The 16,364-nt window shown below is 43.9% G+C and overlaps 1 protein-coding gene across 1 annotated transcript; it reads right to left on the minus strand.

The window, feature by feature from the left end:
* Positions 1 to 1,152: 1,152 nt before the first annotated feature.
* Positions 1,153 to 16,183, minus strand: LOC115113336 (rho-related GTP-binding protein RhoQ). The gene is made up of 5 exons (XM_029640864.2): positions 15,692 to 16,183; positions 15,254 to 15,312; positions 5,435 to 5,599; positions 4,364 to 4,459; positions 1,153 to 4,066 (listed from the first exon to the last, which is right to left on the minus strand). Exons 1-5 carry the CDS (start codon positions 15,831 to 15,833, stop codon positions 3,905 to 3,907), a joined length of 624 nt encoding a protein of 207 aa, XP_029496724.1. The 5' UTR covers positions 15,834 to 16,183; the 3' UTR covers positions 1,153 to 3,904.
* Between the last annotated feature and the right edge of the window lie 181 nt (positions 16,184 to 16,364).

Consider the following 16,364-nt stretch of genomic DNA (forward strand, 5'->3'; position numbering starts at 1 on the left):
TTTTATAACATGAAGAACACATGTTGTACACACTTCATCCGTCTCTCATTCACAGTTTGACAAGCACTTGATAATGCCTCACATTTTCTTGCAGCATCCCCTTTGTGTGGCTGTAATTAACCCTAACAAAATCCATGCCATTTGCAGCCAGTGGCTGTTGTGACCTAAATATAATAATTATAATTTCCTTCTCTGTGCTCCTAAGCACCTCTCACTCACATGGCTCTCCATCACAAGATCTGGTCTTTCTCACAGGCTACAAGTGAAGACAGACACATCGGGGACACAAATGCATGTGTCCTTATCCAATTCCGAGGCGCATATTGAAAATATTGGAAAAACTGTCTCAGGTGTATCTTATTATTTCATTATTGTGTCCCTGTTTTCTGTGGTCCTTTGCAGAAGATTGAATTGTTTACCGTGTGCGTTCGTTTCCTGAGTGAGTTTGAGACTTAGTGTTTTTTTTTCTTTTTTTTCTTTCTCCACTATAATTTGGTCTTTTGACCAATCACATCAGATCTTTTCTAATCAGTTATTATCCAAACAGGTCTGGACAGGGTTGATCGTCACATATATTGTCTTATTATTATTGCTTTATCGTATTGTAAATAACCTTTAGTATACCACTACCACTACCAAAGGGGGAAAAAGTGACATGCTGGCAGAACAACCATGGTTTAGTTTCCTCCAAATGATTAATCAGTCATAACGGAACCTTTAACATGATCACCTATAGCAAGACGCGTGGTCAAATTATGAAAATGTAGAAAAGCGGCAATCGATTAAAAAAAAGTGCAAAGGATCACACATGGTGTGGTTGTGAGGGCGGTTGGACAAACTGCCAAATTCTCTAAAACGACGTTGGAGGTGACTTATGGTATAGAAATTAACATTCAATTCTCTGGCAACAGCTCTGGTGGACATTGCCAATTGCAGGCTCCCTCAAAACTTGAGAAATCTGTGGCACTGTCTTCTGTGACAAAACGGCACATTTTTGACTGGCCTTTTATTGTCCCCAGCACAAGATGCACCTGTGTAATGATCATGTTGTTTAATCAACTTCTTGACAAGCCACACCTATCAGATGGATGGATCATCTCGGCAAAGGAGAAATGCCCACCAACAGGAATGTAAAAACATTAGTGCACAAAATTAGACAGAAATTTCTGGGATCTTTTATTTCAGATCGTGAAACATGGAACCAACACTTATATTTTTGTTCAGAATAAGTTGGGAGTCATTTTACAGCTTGCATTGATGGTAGTTCCTATAACTAAATAGATTACAAAATTTAAAAAATGACTACCTGATAGAAGTTTGTCAACGGCGAACTCTCGAGCTGTCACCAGCTGTGTTGAGGACCTTAGATGCAGAGAATGTGATTGGCAGATGTGATCAGCAGACTGTCCCTGGATGCGAAAGTGGGATGGGCAGGGGCAACATTATGAATATTCATGAGTCTTGATATAGGACCCGCCGGGTGATTGGTTGAGCCTTCTTGAGTGTGACGTCTGTTTAGCTAGATCGTGCGGCTAGCATGAACAGTTAGCGCCGAACAAACGACGTGAAAAACTCAGCTTCAGCTTATTCACTAAATAAATTAAAGCATCACCATCTAGCAACAATCTACTTCTGTTTATATGTCTGATCATTAAAAAAAAATGCCACAAATGGTTATTTGTTTACTTTTCCACAAACGGTCTTGTATGCGTTGCTTGATATGAGCAAGTTAATGCGTCCACGATTAACGTTAGTTGGTGGCATTCACCTACTGATGATAGTCATGATAGTCCCACTAAACCCAAACCAGATGGGATGGTGTATTGCTGCTGTAGCCAGGCTGGTTAAATGTGCCTTGTATTCTAAATAAATCACTAACAGTGTCACCAGCAAAGAACCCCCACACCTCTTCCTCCATGCTTCACGGTGGGAACACATGCGGAGATAATCCGTTCACCTACTCTGAGTCTCACAAAGACATGGAGGTCTAAAATTTGGACTCAGACCAAAGGACAGATTTCCACCGGTCTAATGTCCATTGCTCGTGTTTCTTGGCCCAAGCAAGTCTCTTCTTCTTATTGATGTCCTTTAGTGGTTTCTTTGCAGCAATTTGACCATGAAGGCCTGAGTCATGCAGTCTCCTCTGAACAGTTGATGTTGAAATGTGTCTGTTACATGAACTCTGTGAAGCATTTATTTGGGCTGCAATCTGAGGTGCAGTTTACGCTTAATGAACTTATCCTCTGCAGCAGTGGGTCTTCCTTTCCTCATGAGAGTCAGTTTCATCATAATGATTAATGGTATTTGCAACAGCATTTGAAGAAAGTTTCAAGGTTGTTGAAATTTTCCAGATTGATTGACCTTCATGTCTTCAAATAGGGCCATCTTCTGTATACCACTCCTACCTTGTCACAACACAACTGATTGGCTCAAACGCATTAAGGAAAGAAATTCCACAAGTTAACTTAAGGCACACCTGTTAATTGAAATGCATTCCAGGTGACTACCTCATAATGCTGGTTGAGAGAATGCCAAGTGTGCAAAGCTGTTATCAAGGCAAAAGGTTGCTACTATTTAGATTTGTTTAACACTTTTTTGGTTACTACATTATTCCATGTGTTATTTCAGAGTTTTGATATCTTCACTATTATTCTTTAATGTATAAAATCGTTTTTTAAAAGCATGCTGAAGTTGCGAAGTCGATATCCGCGTTTATAAAACACAGGGCATCTGCAGTTATTGCTATTTGTGGTCATAAACATTATTTTGATCTAATTCTATGAGGGGGGGGGGGGGGGGCATTTTTTTCATGTGAAAATATAACATTGGGGGGGGGGTGCATTTTTTTTTAGGACACCAAGACACCTTGATTTTTTAAACTGTGCTTTAATGTACAGGGATAGGTATGTGGACTGTGCTTTAATGTACAGGGATAGGTATGTGGACTGTGCTTTAATGTACAGGGATAGGTATGTGGACTGTGCTTTAATGTACAGGGATAGGTATGTGGACTGTGCTTAATGTTGGTGCTGGAGATATGTTTGTGCCGCTCTCCCCACATCCCTGTATCCCATACAGGTGTCTCCACTCAATTATTTCAGCACCATTGGGCTACTGACAAATAAATCCAACATTTTTAATATTAGCACTGCAAGCTGAGCAAGAAAAGCAGGTCGTGTCCTAAAATATGGGATCATAAAAAACTCCCCATACTAGATGGGATCAAAGTATTATTATTATATATTTTAAACTGTATGCATTTCATTGGTGGTGGCTAAGGTGAGTTACCCAAAACATAATGTAAAGCACTTGGAGGCCTGATGGAAAGCGCTTTAAATAAATGCAATGCACCCATTCATTCATTTCTACAGCAGACAGTACAAAAAAAATAGACACATCAGGAGTTAAATGGACACAATGATACCTCTGTTTTCTGACAGCTTGATACATATTTTTGTACAGGAAAACCATTAAAAAAAACTTTTAAAAAATAACATACTTTTGAAGGCAAATAAATTCTTACTCAAGGGCGTTGTTGACCTGGGTATTGTGCTCCTTTGGTAGTAAAGCTGTCCGTCCCCCCCCACCCACCCACCTCCAACTCCATTGGTCGACAGCAGGAGAGACAAAACCGCTCAAGAGCCCTGAACTAAAAATAGGGTCCTCATTTGTCCATTTCGGTCCTTCAGTCGTTTTCCCCTTCTTATGACCTCTGTCTCTGTCATTCGTTCTGGTTTCTATTCAGGAGTGTATTCATCACCAAATGGAAGAAAAACAGTCTGAAACAGGGTGGGGATCTTGTCCAATAAAAAAAAGCTTTTTTTGTTTCGACATGTTTTAAAACATTTTCTGTTGCATGCCCTAATGAAAATGACCCAGGTGTTATTGGACGTTCCCATCTCTCTCACGTGATGAGGCAGCAGTTGATACAGCGCGGCCCCAGTCTTCTCTTCAGGGCACCCTTCTTCCTTTTGGGGGTCAGGATAGCGATGATGGCCTCATCAAACACAGTTTTCAGTCCTTTCTGGGTGAGAGCTGAGCATTCCACGTAGACACACGCGCCAATCTGTAAGAGGAAGGGAGGGAAGGGCCAGGCTGTCACTCAAAAAACTATCAAGGAAAGAGTTAACTTTGTCCCCAGATTAGTTTAGGGAGGAAGTCTGGTGTTCGTCTAATAACAAGGCCCTATCAACAAAATGCCCCAGACTGAAGAGATCCAAAGTTCATCATAACGGTCATAAACAATTAGTTTGATGAGGGACAACCCATCTAGTGTAGAGTAGGGTAAACCAACCACCGAGTGGCCCATTTACAATCTCAATTCCTTCTGGAACCCTCTGCTGGCTCCACAGTGATTACGTACCTCCTTGGCTAGCTTCTGGCCCTGCTCTGTGGTGATGGGCTTCTCCTTCATGTCATTCAGTTTGGCAATGGTCTTGGGGTCGTCACGAAGGTCAATCTGAAACAGGGAGCGATAACGCAACACTTCCTGTCAGCACAGACAATCAGCAGGGCAGCCAATAGGCTGCTTCTTAAGAAACTTCTTCAGTTGGAGCAAACAACTTGTTCATTTAACCATCTTCCCCATTTTCAAAAAGAGCAACTTGGGTCAGACTTCTGTAAGAAGTACTCCTCCTCCAGATTCACCATTCTTCAGCGGAGTAGAGAAAGAGACATTTCTAGAGAAATGTGGCACTTGTAGTGCCAGTGCAGAATTTACAGAATTTACTTGTATTTAAAATGCAGAGCTGACACAGTGTCACGCTGTTCCTCTCTCTTACTACCACCCAAATAAAAACAAAATTCATCCTTTACCCGGGCCTACGCCCACTGATACCTGTAACAAACTCTTTCTTGAGACAAACATTCATTAACACATCTGTGGTTGTGTGCGGTCTGCAGTGTGAGTTATGGTTGGACTGATAAAAGAGCGGTGACTATCAGCTGACAGAAGGATAAATCACACGCCCACTCCAATAACCTCACCACCAATATGCCCATGTTCTATTTCTGGCGGCGGATGGACACCCACAAGTGTGGTTTGAAAAGTGTCTGGACTGATCTCTTGGAAAGTATCAGAGAGCTGTGGCACTACATAGAAGTCAACGAATCCCCCAAAAATAAAAATAAATGTTCCATTTACTGTTAACCACATTTCTTTTTTAGGATTTGAAAATGTACACCTATATTTCTTTGTGCGTGTTCGCGAATTGTCTTAAGAAGAAGAGAGAAACAGAGCACAGCACATTTAAGTGGAGATTCAGCTTTATAAATCACCCCCTCCCCTGTCAATGTGAAGTAGAGTGTGAGCTTGAGTAGGGTGGATACGGATAGAGCATATGCCAGGCTCTCTGTGAAACTCAGCATGTGGAATGGCCAGGACACAGTATAGATACAAGGTTTGGGTGTGGTGGCTGTAGCTCTTTAGGCTCACCTGAGTGCCTATGAGGAGGTATGGGACACTGGGGGCATACTCTTGCAGTTCGGTGACCCACTCTTCCCTCACATTCTGGAAACTGGCTGGGTTGACCACGGAGTAGCAGATCAGGAAGACGTCAGTCATGGGGTATGACAAAGGCCTCAAGCGGTCATAGTCCTCCTGGAAAAAGTTAAGGGAGGGTAATATATAAAAGAGAGACACACACACGTAAGAGAGACAAGAGAGAGACACAAGAAAGAGAGCGAGAGACACAGGAGAGGCACACAGGAGAGAGAGACAGACACATAGGAAAGAGAGGCGGAGACACACACACACACACACACAGGGCAGAGAGAAAGACACACATAGGAGAAAGAGAGAGAGGCATTCGGGGAGGGGAACAGGAGACACGGGGGAGAAAGAGAGCAACAGCCTTCCTTAGATCATATCCACCAAGAGACAACCAAATCCTCTGAATTATTATTCATGAAATATTCAACCGGATGGAAAATGAGCTCCAAAAATGCAACCCATCCTTATTCTCCTCCTCACTGATGCAGAGAAGAGCAAACGTATACTGTGCTTATCTACTAGACTCCACCATGCACTGCCAAGCAACCAGGCTGTTTTATGGAAATAGTGAATACTTTTACATGAAGGGAGTGATAAGCATAGAAAAATAAGAAGAACGGAGCGGATGTGCAGATTTCTACAGACGACCTACATCCAACTGCTTATTTTATCGCTGTCACTCTGACTGGGGCTATTGGGCATTATTTCACATTAGCAGTACTTTACAGGAAGTACTGCGGAAGGCATCAGACAAAATTGCCATCTCCGATAGGCCTCAGTTTATTGTGTGGACCGAATTGCTAATTCACATACCGTACGCAACATGGTCGCGTTGGTGTAAATGAGATCTAGCGTTTCCTCATCACTCCCTGATTAACTAATTCTGACAGGCTGTCCTACTACATCAGCCCATATGAATATTCATGAGTTGTCTGACTTTAGGAGCATCCACAGCACACCCAGATTGACCAGAGTTTATATACACGAGGGCCATACACATCCGGAATGACCAGAGTTTATACAAGTGATGTCGAGCACACACGTCAAGACTAGTTATGATATAGTGACGGGCAAGCTTGAAGAAAGGAATATATGACTTGTCTGATTAAGCTTAACAAACTAACTTAATCAACATGCCTCAAGTCAAGACTAGACTGATAGACCATTATGAAGTCTTGGACAACCTTGTGGTGATGCCACCATAGTGTCTGTTATTCCCACTTGTGGTGAGCGCAGTGGTTTCATGTGAATTCCCAAGTGTATGTGTGTGTGTTAGAGAAAAAAAAAGATATCCATAATCGAGATACATTTCTTGATGTGATAAAGATAAAAAGAATGATAAGTTTATAACATTAATATGCGCCACCGTTTTTTGTTATTAACTTTTAAACTACTACTACGGTTGTAGCCACCAATTGTCCCATTAACAATTACCCATATTAGCAAAGTTATTTCATTTCAAACTTCACATTTCTCTAGTACAGGCTAATTATTATTAAATGAACTATATCAGCAAAATGCCTGCGATAAGTGATCGATATGGTCGGTGTCGAACATTTTCAGTTCATCTTCCCAGCTCTAGTGTGTGTGTGTGTGTGTCCTCTGTTCCCCTTATGGAGAACCCCATCCCAGTGCACTGTACTGGAACACACAGTAACACTCCGCAGTTAACAGTAAACACAACATGTCTTGTGAAGGTGGCTCTCCTCCATTCCTTCATCCCCATCACATTTCAGAAATGCTCTCACAAAGTTCCTCAGCGTGTGCAGTTTTACAAAAACATGGAGGAAGAAGGAAGAGTAAAAATACAAGAGGGGCCAGCAAAGAGGTAAGACAGAGGAAGGAGAAGAGAAAGTAGGCGGTTAGAGGGTTTATACTAGAGATGCTAATAAAAGGCAGTCAAGGCAGGGCAGATTCCAACGACTCTCCCTGTACGCGTCCTTACATTTCCATCAGGGCAAGGCTTTTTATGGCATTTCTACTTGGCTGGTATGTGATCTCAGCTGTGAGCGAGTGTGTCAAGTCAGTGACATACGAGCGTCTATAATATCGGGGAGTCACTCCCCTTCTTCCTCGGGCCCAGCAGCTGTGTCAGAGATGCCTGTTCAGACATGACCACAGGGAGAATAGTGAGCGCAGGCACTAAACTTCATGGTCCAAACACAAAACTGGTCTGAACACTGCACTGTAAAAAGAGGTTACTGGGAATTTGACAGTTTCTTGGTTGCCAGTTGGGATTAAGTTTCAATACCTGAATCATTCATATTTAACCCAGAGTACCGGGTAATACCACAAAAAAAAACTTAATAAAAAAAAATATATATTTTAATTCTGAAGCGCCCATTTAAAGCATTAAAAAAAAAATGTAACAGGATATGGTCACTATGCCAGGGTTCTCTCATATGGACAGCAAGTACAAAACAGAGCACAGGAAATGTTATAGGCGAGTGACGTGCTTTGATAATGCAAGCCAGGGATTACAGAATTTTCCTGCTAGACAGGGGTCAAGAGTTGGGGTTTCGGTGGGATTGGGACTGGATAGGAAAACAGCCTAGGCTTTAGGACTGGATAGGAAAACAGCCTAGGCTTTAGGACAAGAGAAGATGCAATTTTCCCTCATGCCTCTTTGAATTGTTAACAGATGCATATGTAGTAAATTGTGCATAGGACTATCAAATTTGTGTCTGTGTGAAGAGACACTATGACAGCTAAAAGAGGCACGCATTGTTTGTAGGCTATACAGTGCATTGGGAAAGTATTCAGACCCCTTTACTTTTTCCACTTTGTTACGATACAGCCTTATTCTAAAAATTGATTAAAAAAAACATTTAATCCATCTACACACAATACCCCATAATGACAAAGTGAAAGCAGGTTTTTAGAAATTCTTCAAAATGTATAAAACCTTCAAAAACTTGAGCTCAGGTGCATCCTGTTTCCATTGATCATCTGGCCGCCCGGTCAAACTGAACAATCGGGGAAGAAGGGGCTTGGTCAGGGAGGTTACCAAGAACGTGATGGTCACTGACAGAGCTCCAGAGTTCCTCTGTGGAGATGGGAGAACCTTCCAGAAGGACAACCATCTCTGCAGCACTCCACCAATCAGGCCTTTATGGTAGAGTGGCCAGAAGGAAGCACCCCCTTAGTAAAAGGCATATGACAGCCCGCTTGGAGTTTGCTTTGCCAAAAGGCACCTAAAGGACTCAGAACATGAGAAACAAGATTCTCTGGTCTGATGAAACCAATATGTAACTCTTTGGCCTGAAGGCCAAGCATTAAGTCTGGAGGAAACCTAGCACCATCTACGGTGAAGAATGGTGGTGGCAGTATCATGCTGTGGTGATCTTTTTCAGCGACAGGGACTTGGAGACTCGTCAGGATCGAGGCGAAGATGAACGAAGCAAAATACAGAGAGATCCTTGATGAAAACCTGCTCCAGAGCACTCAGAACTTCAGGTTCACCTTCCAACAGGACAAAGACCCTAAGCACACAGCCAAGACAATGCAGAAGTGGCGTCGGGACAAGTCTCAATGTCCTTGAATGGCCTAGCCAGATCCTGGACTTGAACCCGATCGAATATCTCTGGAGAGACCTGAAAATAGCTGTGTATCAACGCTCCCCATCCAACCTGACAGAGCTTGAGAGGATCTGCAGAGAAGAATGGGAGTTGGTCCCCAAATACAGGCGTGCCACCCTTGTAGTGTCATACCCAAGAAGACTTGAAGCTGTAATCTCTGCCAAAGGTGCTTCAACAAAGTACTGTGTAAAGGGTCTGAATGCTTGTGATATTTCAGTTTTTTATTTTTAATATATTGCAGAAATGTCTAAAAATCTGTTTTTGCATCAACATTATGGGGTATTGTGTGTAGATTGAAGAGAAAACTGTTTTATCCATTTTAGAATAAGGCTGTAACGTAACAAAACATGGAAAAAGTCAAAGGGTCTGAATACTTTCCGAATGCACTGTATGTAGGGGTTTCCTGTAGAGTTTATTAATGGCATTCGGGTCACGTGTGCAGTCCGGCAGTATCAATTATGCGTGTGCTTTGAATTGATGGTGACTGTGTGAAGTAAATACACTAGGCTGAAGGCTTCCATGTGACAAACTGTTTGGATAATGTGCCATTTTGTTTTTGCTAATCTGCTGGTGCGCATGTGTGTATTAGTGCAATATCGAGGAACATTTTTATTTCCCAGGTCTTCATAAAAAATATATATATATAAAAAAAAAATAAAAAAATATATATATATATATATATATTTTTTTAAAAATAAATAAATAAATAAGGAAATGTGAAGTGTTTCCGGACAGTCCCGGGATCCAGGTTACCCATGTTTATCCCTAGTTGCCAGCTAGTTACTAAATTTCATATTACAGTACTTCACCAAAACTGTCTGAGCATTTCCCAACACGGGATGAACCGTGTACAATAGATTGCTAGTTCAATCTGAGGTATCACATTCAAGGTGATTACATCACACGCCATACAATGGCGCTTTAGACCCATGATGGTCAATGGGGAAACGGTTTAAAAACATCCACCCGCAGGCTGTAGTGTTCAAATGAACATGACATGTCTAGAGCTCTCATTGGTGTTCAAAGGGGCATGACATGTCTAGCTACCTCCCATTGGGGTTCAGCTGAGTGGAGAGGAACGAGGCCCTGCGGCAGCAGCAGAGCAGATCCCATTTTACTCTCTACCCCCTGCGGGGATGTCTAGGGGTCACTGGGTCATATCTCAGGGAGGGCATCGAGTCAAACTTAACAAGGCGCTGTACAAAAAAAACAAAGGGGGAGGGTAAATAGTCATAGAAGAGTAATGGAAGGATGTGCAACTGAGTGAGTGCACGAGGGAGTGAGAAAATTAGGAACTGAGCAGCAACAAAAGGGAGAGAGAGCGAAGAGAACGAGTAAAGCGACCGATCCCAGGGGGACTCCGTTCTGAGCCCAGTGTTGCCATGGGTACTACAACAACACATTACATCCACTTCCTGCTCCGATACACAGAAGCAATGCTATGCTAGCTTGCTATGATGAGTGCATCAGCTAGGGAGAGGATGACTGAATGAATAAAGATTCTCCATTCCATTCCTTCTGTTCTTGGCCCACAATTTCAAGAGCGAAGAGATGTGATCTATACGTAACACGTTTGATCTATGGAATATGCGGGCCTCCCGAGTGGCGCAGTGGTCTAAAGCCGTGCCACTAGAGATTCTGGGTTCGAGTCAAAGTTCTGTCGCAGCCGGCCGTGACTGGGAGACCCATAGGGTGGTGTAGGGTGTTTCCGACACATTGGCGCGGCTGGCTTCTGGGTTAAGTGGGCATTCTGTCAAGAATCAGCGCGGCTTGATTGGGTTGTGTTTCGGCACGGCTCTCTACCTTCGCCTCTCCCGAGTCCGTACGAGAGTTGCAGCGATGAGAGAATTGGATACCATGAAATTGGGGTGAAAAAGGGGTAAAAAAAATAAATAAAAAGATCGATGGAATATACAGGTGGTGTAATAAGCAATACCCAGACAAAAACAGGGCAATGCAGATAGAACACAGTGACACACCTTACTGTGTGCTGTTGTGCTCATGTGACTGTTAATGGGTTCACATGCGACAGCATCACAATTGCTTAAAAATACATCCTCTCCTTCATCCGACTTCAACAGACCTGACAGGTGACAACAATATGGTGGAAGCTCATCCTTACGCTGGCTTTCACCTCATCTGTGCTTCCAGATCAGAGTGATGAGGCGAAGAGAGTACGAATTTAAGTCTGTTGAGACAGAGCGTGTCTGCAAAGCCTTATTTTCTCTTTGAGAAAATGGTTAATCTTCCCTTATGAAACAGCTGAGGATTCTGGGAGCTTCAGATCTGCCAGGTACATAAATATTAAAAAGGGTCCTTGGAGCCAATAAAACATGTGTAATGCAGAGCAAGAGGTGGGGACTGTAGCAGGAGAGTGTGAATTGAGGGGGTTGGTGGCTGGGTTGGACAAGGTTCCTCAGAGGTAGAGCATTAAGTGTGTTGCACTCTTCTATATCCCCAGCCTGAGCTTCCTAGGGTTGAATTACAGGATTCCAGAGCAGATTTGCAGCGGTCCACTCCCCCCCCCCCCTCTCAGCCAGCCCCTCGGTCTCGCTCGCTTCCTCTTTCCCCGCAGTCTACCTCGCTTCCTCTCCATCTCTTGGTTTCCCCTCGCTCTCTGGCACTCCCTTCTTTGATCAGACGCTGAAGCTATAAAACATTACCAGCTGGCCTTGTGCTCAGCCTAAAGAAGTCAGCGGGGGTGGGGTGGGGTGGGGGGTTGGAGGCGCTGCGTTTGAAGGGAAGTAACTCTACTCTGTGGCCTCGGCGCCCACAGTCGACATCTGGGAAACTTCTCAATTTCACAGTTCTGAATTAGCTAAAACAAAAAGGCTCTAGACATGGAATTGCAATCAAAGACAAAGGGGTTAACAAAAAGCAGTGTGAATCACTACTGAGTAGTAGATTTACAATGATTTAGTTTCCCCAAAGAATGAGTTATCACAGCCACAGATGTATGTGGGAATAATGATTGAGTCGGTGGAAACAATAGCAACTGCAATTTGCGACACATGTACTTATATTTTATTAAATGAACAAACATTTCTCAACCTCAAATCTATTCACCTTTCACCGGGCGGATAATGTTTCAGTTCAAGACCTTGTTTGAAATTCACACAGATAAAAATCCGGGTTCAGACGAGAGTTAACAATTCATCGCTGCATGTGACATGCCTTCGCTTCAGACCCAGCTAGGAAAAACAGAGCTAAAAGATCTTAAAAGGAAAAAGTGAGTGAGTATGTTCTCTTTCAAAAATGTGTTTCTGTGTATCACATATGGGGATTTGTCAGGACCACCAATACTCACTGAAGAACAAATCAATGGCATCTGTTGGGAGACAGACAGGCAATGTGGTGAATGAGGTGAGCGAATGAAGGAACCACTCTCCCGCCCTCTGGAAGACCATTACTCTCTAAGCCAGGCCAACTCCAGTCCTCGGGGGCCTGATTTCCCCCAGCCCCAGCTAACACACCTGACTCCAATAATCAAATAATCATGATCTTCAGTTATAAATGCAATTAGTTTAAATCAGGTGTGTTGGCTAGAGATGGGGGAAAAGTGTGACATCAATCAGGCCCCTGAGGACTGGAATTGCCCAGGTCTGGTCTAAGGGCTCCCTAGCACAACTGGATCCCTGGTTTCCTGCTCACAAGTGAACCGTGAAGGATTTTGTTGCCTGGTGTACATCTTTAGACCCAGTGGAAAGGTTGAGTACTGACCAAAAGTGTTTTTGCTGTCTGTAGAAATGAATTGCTTTTCTGTTTCTCAGTCTCCGTTGGTAGCTAGCAATTGAAACGCGGTTAGCCCATGCTGCAAGACTTTGGCTAACTAGGCTAGCTCAGAGGCAAGCTAACCTGCACACACAGTAGCATTGCTAACTCCCTTCTCTCAACTAGCTTAACCAACGTTCACCCGTTGCGTTAAATAGACCAACCATCTCAGCTTCACGGCTCCAGGAGCACAATACCCGAAGGCTAACTCTGCACCCACGCGTTTCCCCTTCAGCCATCACTGAGCTAGCTAGAGCAAACCTTCATAATCATCCCAGGACAATGCAGCAATTGCTTGGGAAAAGAACATGCCCAACAGGGGCTTGACGACCCGGAGACCTGTGAGCACTGCAAACTACTGACTAGAGCAGCTCTGAGGAGGAGGCTTAAAAGAGCATCTCAATATCCCCTCACCTCTGAGCCAACCGCAAAAGCAGAGGCTCAGCCACTCATTCTCAGAGCTTTCAATGTGACCTCTTTATTGTTAGCTTATCCGGCTGAGCTACTGGAGGGGGTGGGGAAGCAACTGGACTCGGATAACCTAGATCCAGATGCGTGGGAGATCACTAGGATTACGGTCCTGAACTTCTGTGCCTCCCATAGCGTCATTCAAGGCTGTGGTCGTACCATGAGCTGAGCAGTGGGAGAAAAAAGGTACCTTGGCTGAGCTTATCCAGATTGACAAATTAAAAAGGTGGACCTCCTGGATGCCCCAATTACACCCAAGGAGTTGGGGACTACTGTCACCACAATGCGACAGAAGTGTGATATAAGTAAGAAAGAACGTGACGCAGTCAGCTTCTACCTGCCCTACAGACCCGGGCTTCGTGGCAGGCCGTTGGTTCCAACATCTCACTCCAGTCTCACAGCTGGAAGGAGGCAACTAGCTGGCCTTGGGGGACTGAGGTCCCCAGCGATGCAGCAGTCTGCTAAGAATCAGGCTAGGCCCCAGAACCAGGCCAAACCTGTAGGTAAGCAGTCCTATGCTGCAGCAGGGTTCCGCCTTTCTAACCCTCCTAAGGAAGGTAAGGGTCGGCCAACCTAGGGCACGGCCCTGGCGTCTAAGGTGGATAGAGACCAAAGCCTATGGCTCCCTGCCCTACCTTCTCTCCTCAGGTTTACCGTTTGCCACTCCTTAGGACAAAAACCCTATTCTCTGTGCAGCAGCTCGCTTTGTGACCGTGCTCACATGAGAAAAATGCACCTTTTGTTCCCCCACTTTGGAGCCCACAGCTTTTCACCTGTAGCCTTCCCAGAAGAGACATGATTGTCCAGGACACACATTGCGCAACTACTAGGATTGAACAAGCGCTCAGGGTGTTATGCCCTTTGCTCATTGGGTAACCACATTAGTCGCTCTTCTACAGTATTCTGCCGGATCACGGGGGCTATTCGATTTATTTATAATGGCGAGGGTCACAGCCTTTGGAGCGGTTTTGCACACTCTTGGCATTCTCCAATGGTCTTGAAGGAGTTCCCACATATGCTGAGCACTTGTTGGCTGGTTTTTCTTCACTCTGCGGTCCAACTCATCCCAAACATCTCAACTGGGTTGAGGTCGGGTGATTGTGGAGGCCAGGTCATCTGATGCAGCACTCCATCACTCCCCTTCTTAGTAAAATAGCCCTTACACAGCCTGGAGGTTTTATAGTTTTGATGTCATCACTATTCTACAATGTAGAAAATAGTTTAAAAAAAAAAAAAAAACTTGAATGAGTAGGTGTCCAAACTTTTGACTGATACTGTATATGTTACAGGACTTTGGTTTCACTAATAAATGTTTTCAAATGGAATCAAATCTGTTTCTGTCATTGTTAAATAGGATAGATGGGCTATATGGTCTGCCCATAACCAGCCTGAGTAGGCCTATAACTCCATTCCTATTCTATTCAGTTTAGAGGAATTTATCAAATTGGAAATGAGCTATTATCAGGCAGGTTAATGGGATGCAAGCCAATCAAGGGCAGCTTCTGAGTTGCAACTCTGGTATACTGCACACTTTTCACTAAAAGGTCCGTGCTAAACAGTATGCCACGATGAGTAAATTGTATACAGTTTGTGTAATATGCTAGTATGGGTATTCGGACAGCCAGTGAAAACATTCCTACTAGACACTGGACATAAGACCCCTGTTCCTCACATAATAGACCCATTGAAATGATTCGCTAGGCCTACAACCACTGTCTACCATTGAAATGATTCGCTAGGCCTACAACCACTGTCTACCACAGACCAGACTGAAATTAGAGCAATGTGTGAAAACCACACCTGTTGCAGTTTATAGAGTCTGGTCAGAATGTCAAGCATGTGGGTGTCAACAGAGCCCCATTGGTTAACAGTGGGAGGAGCACGTGAGGATAGGTTGTGTCCTTGGATGTGGCATGCAGCCAGGGTTATAATAAACCCACTGTACCTGACCAGCTGTGTCGTACAATCCCAATAAATACTGCTTCCCGCCAACGTTGACACTCACTGCAAAGCAATGAAAAAGGCTAGTTTAGAGAGAGAGAGAGAGAGAGAGAGAGAGGTCTCACCCCCTCCCTTCACCTGGAGGCAAACAAGTGGTTTTGATTGCAGAAACAGATGTATTCCTATGCAATCTGAGCCAAAGGTTAAAAGAAAGTCAGCAAAACATTCGAGCATTACACTTCACCTAAACATTGGATTTCGGTAGACTATACAAGCAAATTGGCATATAGATTAAACTCATGCAACTGTAACTAGCCTACTGAAGGAATGATGTCAGCTTTTATAATTAACGATTGGGTCATTTGTAATGTTTCCATTCCGAGAAAACACACACATCTATATTTATATCTAAAATCATGACATGTTCCAAAGTCCCCCATACCTGCATAATGGTCAAACACAGTGGGTACGTACTCCTCTGGAAAGGCGTCGTTGGCATAGCTCATCAACAGACACGTTTTGCCCACAGCACCGTCACCAACAACAACGCATTTCAACATAATAGTGCCGGTTCCGTTTGCCATGATGATCTTTTGACTACCATCATCCTCCGACGCCCTGTTTTCCTGAGATGCACGGCGATCCCCACACCACAGGCATCACCAGAGTCGGAGTCCGAATGCGCGACACACGGAGACCAATGGAAATTCAATTTCTTCTCATCGCCAAGGTTCACGGTTTCCAAATGTTGGCTTACATTAGTTTCATTTCCCCTCTGCATACACAAACTGCACATACACTGTGTAGGGTACACATACAAAGTCGAAAAAGGCGTCACTCCCGTTCCCCGCCCTATCGGTGCTGTCTTTACAAGACAACCGCTTAGAAACCCACTGCCGAGCCTGTTCGCCCCTTGACTCTAGGTCCCTCGCCTAAATTACATCGGCACTGTAGACAAGGTGGGTTCGCTTGTTGTAGAGGCGGGGCTATACCCGAGACCAAGGGGCTTTGGTAAAAAAAAATCCACATATTGTAGTTAGTTTATTGATTTTAGTCTACTTTTTTGCAATGTTCATATTGGAGTGTCTCTAAATATCCTATTTGTCATCGTTCTG

The sequence above is a fragment of the Oncorhynchus nerka genome, linkage group LG28, assembly GCF_034236695.1.
Source record: "Oncorhynchus nerka isolate Pitt River linkage group LG28, Oner_Uvic_2.0, whole genome shotgun sequence".
Lineage (NCBI taxonomy): Eukaryota > Metazoa > Chordata > Actinopteri > Salmoniformes > Salmonidae > Oncorhynchus > Oncorhynchus nerka.